Below are 5,888 nucleotides of genomic sequence, written 5' to 3' on the forward strand. Positions count from 1 at the left end.
CCCGTCCAATCGTAAGGCAAGGTTGGGCCCCGGCAAACCGTATTTAATGAAGTGCCAACCTAAGCGCTCTACTCGCCCAACTGTTCGTTCCGAGCGGCAGTAACTTACTTACTTCCTTACTTACTCACCATGGCACGTACTAAGCAAACGGCCCGCAAGTCCACCGGTTGCAAGGCGCCCCGCAAGCAGCTTGCCACGAAGGCAGCTCACAAATCTGCTCCTGCCACTGGAGGTGTCAAGAAGCCCCACCGTTACAGGCCAGGAACCGTGGCCCTCCGTGAGATCCGCCGTTATCAGAAGAGCACCGAACTGCTTATCAGGAAGCTGCCTTTCCAGCGCTTGGTGCGTGAACAGGATTTCAAGACTGACCTCCGCTTCCAGTCTTCCGCTGTCATGGCCCTCCAGGAAGCTTCCGAGGCTTATCTTGTGGGTCTCTTTGAAGACACTAACCTGTGCGCCATCCACGCCAAGCGTGTCACTATCATGCCTAAGGACATCCAGCTGGCTCGTCGAATCCGTGGCGAGCGTGCCTAATAAGTGTGTCATCCAAGGCAAGCAAGCAACAACAAAAAATATCTAGGCCCTCTTCAGGGCCAAAGGTGCTTTATCTAAAGAGAATAATATTACATAGACCATGAATGGGTTGCCTTTGATCCGTATGGTCGAGCGATTTCCTGATTAGAAGTCTTTCTCTCTCTCTCTCTCTCTCTCTCTCTCTCTCTCTCTCTCTCTCTCTCTCTCTCTCTCTCTCTCTCTCTCTCTCTCTATATATATATATATATATATATATATATATATATATATATATATATATATATATATATATATATATATATATATATATATATATATATATATATATATATATATATATATATATATATATATATATATATATATATAATAACTGTGTGTTTCCTGAGCTTTGTGTGATGAAGACCGTTATGATACTGAAATAGGAGGTATCATCATCATCATTAATCAAGAAGAAGAAGAGCATGAATGCACCCACCCTCCAAAGCCTGCCTGCCGTGATTAGTATCGTACGTACACTTAATCATCATCATCATACTACTACTACTACTACTACTACTACTACTACTACTACTACTACTAATACTACTACTACGGGCTGCTGTTGTTGTGCAGTGGATGATGGATCTCTTTGCTCTGACTCGGTTGCGAGCCTCATTAATGACGAGCCAGCCATCTAGCTCATCCATCCATCCATCCGGCTTTGTGCACCAGCGGCGACCACCATCCACACTTGTCTATATTGTGTCTTCTTTTTTTTGGATTCAGGTGTGGCTCCTATGGCGCCGGGTAGGGTTTGAATACTGTGTGACAGCAGTTGCTCTTTTTTCTTCTTCCCCCCCTTCTAGCTGACTGACAGTTAGTTTACTTGGAGGAGGTGTACTTGGTGACAGCCTTGGTGCCCTCAGAGACGGCGTGCTTTGCCAGTTCGCCGGGCAAAAGGAGATGGACGGCAGTCTGGATCTCCCGGCTGGTGATGGTGGAGCGCTTGTTCTAGTGTGCCAGGCGGGATGCCTCGGCAGCGATGCGCTCGAAAATGTCGTTCACGAAAGAGTTCATGATTGACATAGCCTTGGAGGACACGCCAGTGTCGGGGTGGACCTGCTTGAGCACCTTGTAGATGTAGATGGAGTAGCTTTCCTTCCTCCTCCGGTTCTTCTTCTTGTCCCCTTTGGCTATGGCCTTCTGAGCCTTGCCAGCCTTCTTGGCAGCCTTTTCTGATGCTTTGTGAGGCATGGTAGTAACGGCGTCGTTCAATTTGCGAAGAGTTGTGTTGTGTTGCACAGTAACAGTAACAGTAAGGGTGGGATAAATAGTGGGGGGAAAATAAGAGATGAGTGGAAGAAAATAGTGGAGATGAAAAGAGAAGAAATATGGTAGAAGGGAGTAAAGTTGGCGGGCGAACCGCCTTGCTGATCTTTCAATGTGTTTACTGTCTTAGCCAGTCAGCTGTCGGGGTTGCTCAGCGATGTCTGATCTTGAGTAGGGAGCGGAGTTGAAGCTTGAGGTTTTTTTTCATCTTTATTTTATAAGTTTATTATAAGTTTATTGTAAGTTTAGTTGGGAAAATTTTTTCTGGGTTGTTGGTGTTGTTAAGTGTAAATAGGATATGGTGGTTCGCTTGAAAGGTTGTTTATAGGTTTTCTGAACCATGGGTGATCTTTGCTGTGTTCGTGTTCTTGTATGATATTGTTGAATGTGATGTCTCTGAGTGTGTGTGTAAGTGTGTGTAGTGTTTTGTTTCCTCTGTTGAACAGTGTGATGTTGATGGATGTTATATTTGCAAGTGTGTGCAGCTCTTCGGTGGTGTGACTGTATGGGTGCCTGATATCGAAAGCAAATCGGAGTGCTTTGTTTTGTTTCTATTGTAATTTATTTACTTGGAATTTAGATAGTGCGTTGAGGGCGTAAGCAGGATATGTTAGAATTGGGAGCACGCACGCTTTTACTAGGTGTAGCTTTATGTTGTTGTTCAGTGTTTAAAAACGTCTCATGGTGTCGATGGCTATCTGGACTTTTCTTGTTATTTCATGGACATGTTTCGCGTAACCGCTTCTACCAAGCGTAAGTCCTAATACTTTTGCCTCTGATGCATATGGTATGTTGTTTCCATTTATGTTAACTGGTTTTAGTTTTCTTGATGTTATGGGGAGGAGTGTGAATTTCTGCGTGTTTGTTTTAATTTTCCATTTATGTTCAAAGGTGTTGATGTTTTTAATTTCTTTTTCAATACTTTTGGCAAACATGTTCTTGGACTTCCCAGCGTATGTGATGATTTGTGTTATGTCGTCTGCGTATATAATGTGTGTGCTGTCTGTGATAGGTGTAGGTGTGTCGTGTGTGTATAATGTGTATAGAGTAGGCGAGATTGAGCTTCCTTGAGGCACCCCGCTGAGTAGTTGGAATGGTGGGCCTGTGTAGTTGTGTAGAGATATGACTGTTGTGCGATTGTCTAGAAAGCTACACAGTAATTTTTTAAGTAGCGATGGCATGCCGGTGTTGTTGATTTTGAATTTTAATCCCTTTTGCCATACCTTATCGAAAGCTTTTGATACATCGCGGAGAGCTATGCAGCATTGCTTTCTCTCCGCGAGTGTTTTGCCTAATACTTTTGTTAAGGTAGCGGTTGCTGTGTCCGTGGAGCGAGCGGGGCGGAATCCGTGCTGTGTATTAGGAGGGTGTTGTTTGTTTCGAGGTATGTGCGTGTTCTCTTGTTAATGATTTTCTCGTATATTTTTTCCCGGGACTTCAAGGAGGGAGATGGGGCGGTAATTGATTGGGTCTGTGGTGTTTCTGCCTAGTTTTGGTAGTAGAACTAGTTTGGCATGTTTAAAGGGACGGGGGAAGTAACCCATAGAGAGGGAGATATTTAGTAATTTAGTGTAGCATTCAAGAGCTACTTCTGGTAGGTGTTGGAGTATTGTTTTGTTTATTTTTGTCTCGCCTGGGGTGTTATTCCTTAATGTTTTGATGGTTTGTTTGATGTTGTGGGGTGTGATATGCTGTGTGTAGTAGTTGTCTGTGTTGAGTCTGTGTGGGTCGCCTAGTTTATATGGATGTATTTGCTCTGCGTGTATGTTATAATATTCGTCCACCATTCGTTCTGTTGTTTGGTCATATTGTTGGTTTTCTTGTGGGCTTATTCTGAAGACATTCTTCCATATCTCTCTGAAAATAACCTCCTTGTCTTCAGGTTTAAAGATTTTCTGGTTGTTGTTAATTAAGTAAGGTGCTGGTGTGGATGGATTGCCTTTTAATATTTTGATGTTGTGCCAGAATTTTTGGGGGCTCGAATGGAGAGTATTAAGTGATTTTATTTTGTTTTCCCAGTTTACTTTGTTTTGTGATTTGCATTCCTCGGTAATGTATTGTCTGATCTTTTTGTAGGCAATGTATGTTGTGTATGTCCATCCTTGTCAAGTAGTCTTTTTGCCCAGAATTGTAAATCTTTAATTTTGTTGTTGTAGATTGGTTTTAGAATGGTCTTTTTGTTGGAGGTGGGGATAGCTTGTGTCATGGAGTATTTTATTGCGTTGATCCACTGTTCTATAGAGGAGTCTAGTGTGTTTTGTGTGATGTCTGGTTGCGTGTTTATGTCTTGTGTTTTTAAAGTGGTTATTTCCTGAAATTTTTCCCAGTCTGCTTTATGTATATTATATGTTGGAGATGAGTGTATGTGTATGGGTTGTGATGTGATGGTGATGATGATGTGGAGGTGATCAGAAGGGGTGGTAGGTCCTTGTTGGGTGTGTATGTTGTGGTATGTGTGGCTGTTGGCGAATATAGTGTTGGTGTGGTGGCTGCGTTGTGTGAGAGGTAGGTAGGAAAGTTGGGGCCTAAGTGTTGTAACTGATTTAGTTGTATCATCTTCATGAGTGATTTCCCTACTGTGTTGCTTGGTCTGTTGTCAAGTGATGGGAGATGAGCATTCAGGTCGCCAATGATATATGTGGGTTGTGATTGTTTGGCTATGGTGTGGAAATCTGTGAATGGTAGGTAGGGTCGTCTCGGGGGGAGGTACGTGGTGGCTATATTGACTGGTCCCGTGCTGGTGTCTAATGTAATATGTAGTATGTCTGTGTCGAAGTTGTCTTTAAGTGAGTGTCTTATGTTTTTCTTGATGAGGATGGCAGATCCATCGTGTGGTTCTCCAGATGAGTTGATGGTGTATGTGTGGTATGTGTGTAGTTTTATGTGTTCGTTTTGTGGCAGGCCGTGACTATTTAGCAGTAGTACATCGGGATTTAATTCCCTGTATAGGTTTGAAAGTGTGTTTTTGTTGGTTTTCCAGGTGTGTACGTTGTGCTGTAATAAGGTGATTGTGTGTCTGTTATCCATAGTGTTTTGTTTGTATCTGCTGGTGTTGAACGTGGTGTGGTTTCTGTGAATGACTTTATTTGTTTGTCGTACGGGTTACTTTTATCTGGGTGTTGCTTTCTTGCTCTACACCACAGCGGATCTTATTAAAGATGGCAGTGTCCAAGGTAGTCCACACCCCTGAAAAATAAATTTTGTTGTTAGCGATCAGGTTGAGGATCTAGTTGTCTGAGTATGATGTAGAGGTGTACGTGAATTTATATATTCCTTTTTTTATATTATTTTTGATCTCGGTTGGTTCTGGTTCATCTGGCCATCCAACTGTTCTTTTGGTTATTAGTTTTAGTCCAATATTTTTCCCTTGGATTTTTGGTGTGTTAGTTTATTTGTTTCTGGAGCTTGTGTTGTGATGAGTGTGTCATCATTCTCATCCTCTATGTTGCACCCAAAGATTTCAAAGATTTATTAAGAAAAGGGGGGGGAGATACAAAACAAGGGGTGGTACAGTACAAGATGCAAAGAAATTAGAGATACAGAAAGACAGGAGAAGAGAAAAGTTGCTGGGCGGTCCTGCTTGCTGTTTTTCCTCATTAGAGTTGAGCATAACAAAAAGGAACACAAAGGTAGGTAAATGTCATCCAGAACACATTGAAATATGGTAAAAACAAAACAATTAATCTAGTACATAAAGAGAAGGAGTAGAAACAAGATGATTACATATGATATGGAAATGGGTTTGCCATTGCTGGAACTCTACACTACACTGCGTTGCGCGGTTTCACTTTTTGCCTCGTCGTCTAGGTGGAAGTCTGGTGGGCTGGTGGTCATTCTCGGCCTGGTTCGATGCAACGGGTGTTTTGGTGGGAGAGGTACGCTGGTGTCGCCGCCCTGCAGTCCTCCATCCTCCGTTGTCGTCCTCGGGAGGAGGCGGTGGTTTGTCGTCGTCCTCATCCTCGTCGTCGTCGTCGTCGGTGCCTTTTCTCGCCTTGCCAATACCTATGGGTGGTAGTTTGATGCCTGGGACAGCTTCCAGCATT

General features: G+C 43.0%; 1 protein-coding gene across 1 annotated transcript; it reads left to right on the forward strand.

Annotated features, from left to right (window-relative positions):
* The first annotated feature begins 129 nt into the window (after nt 1-129).
* LOC123511121 (histone H3-like) lies at nt 130-534 on the forward strand. The gene has a single exon (XM_045266742.1). It carries the CDS (start codon nt 130-132, stop codon nt 532-534), a length of 405 nt encoding a protein of 134 aa, XP_045122677.1.
* The last annotated feature ends 5,354 nt before the right edge of the window (nt 535-5,888 follow it).

Source organism: Portunus trituberculatus, chromosome 31 (assembly GCF_017591435.1).
Source record: "Portunus trituberculatus isolate SZX2019 chromosome 31, ASM1759143v1, whole genome shotgun sequence".
NCBI lineage: Eukaryota > Metazoa > Arthropoda > Malacostraca > Decapoda > Portunidae > Portunus > Portunus trituberculatus.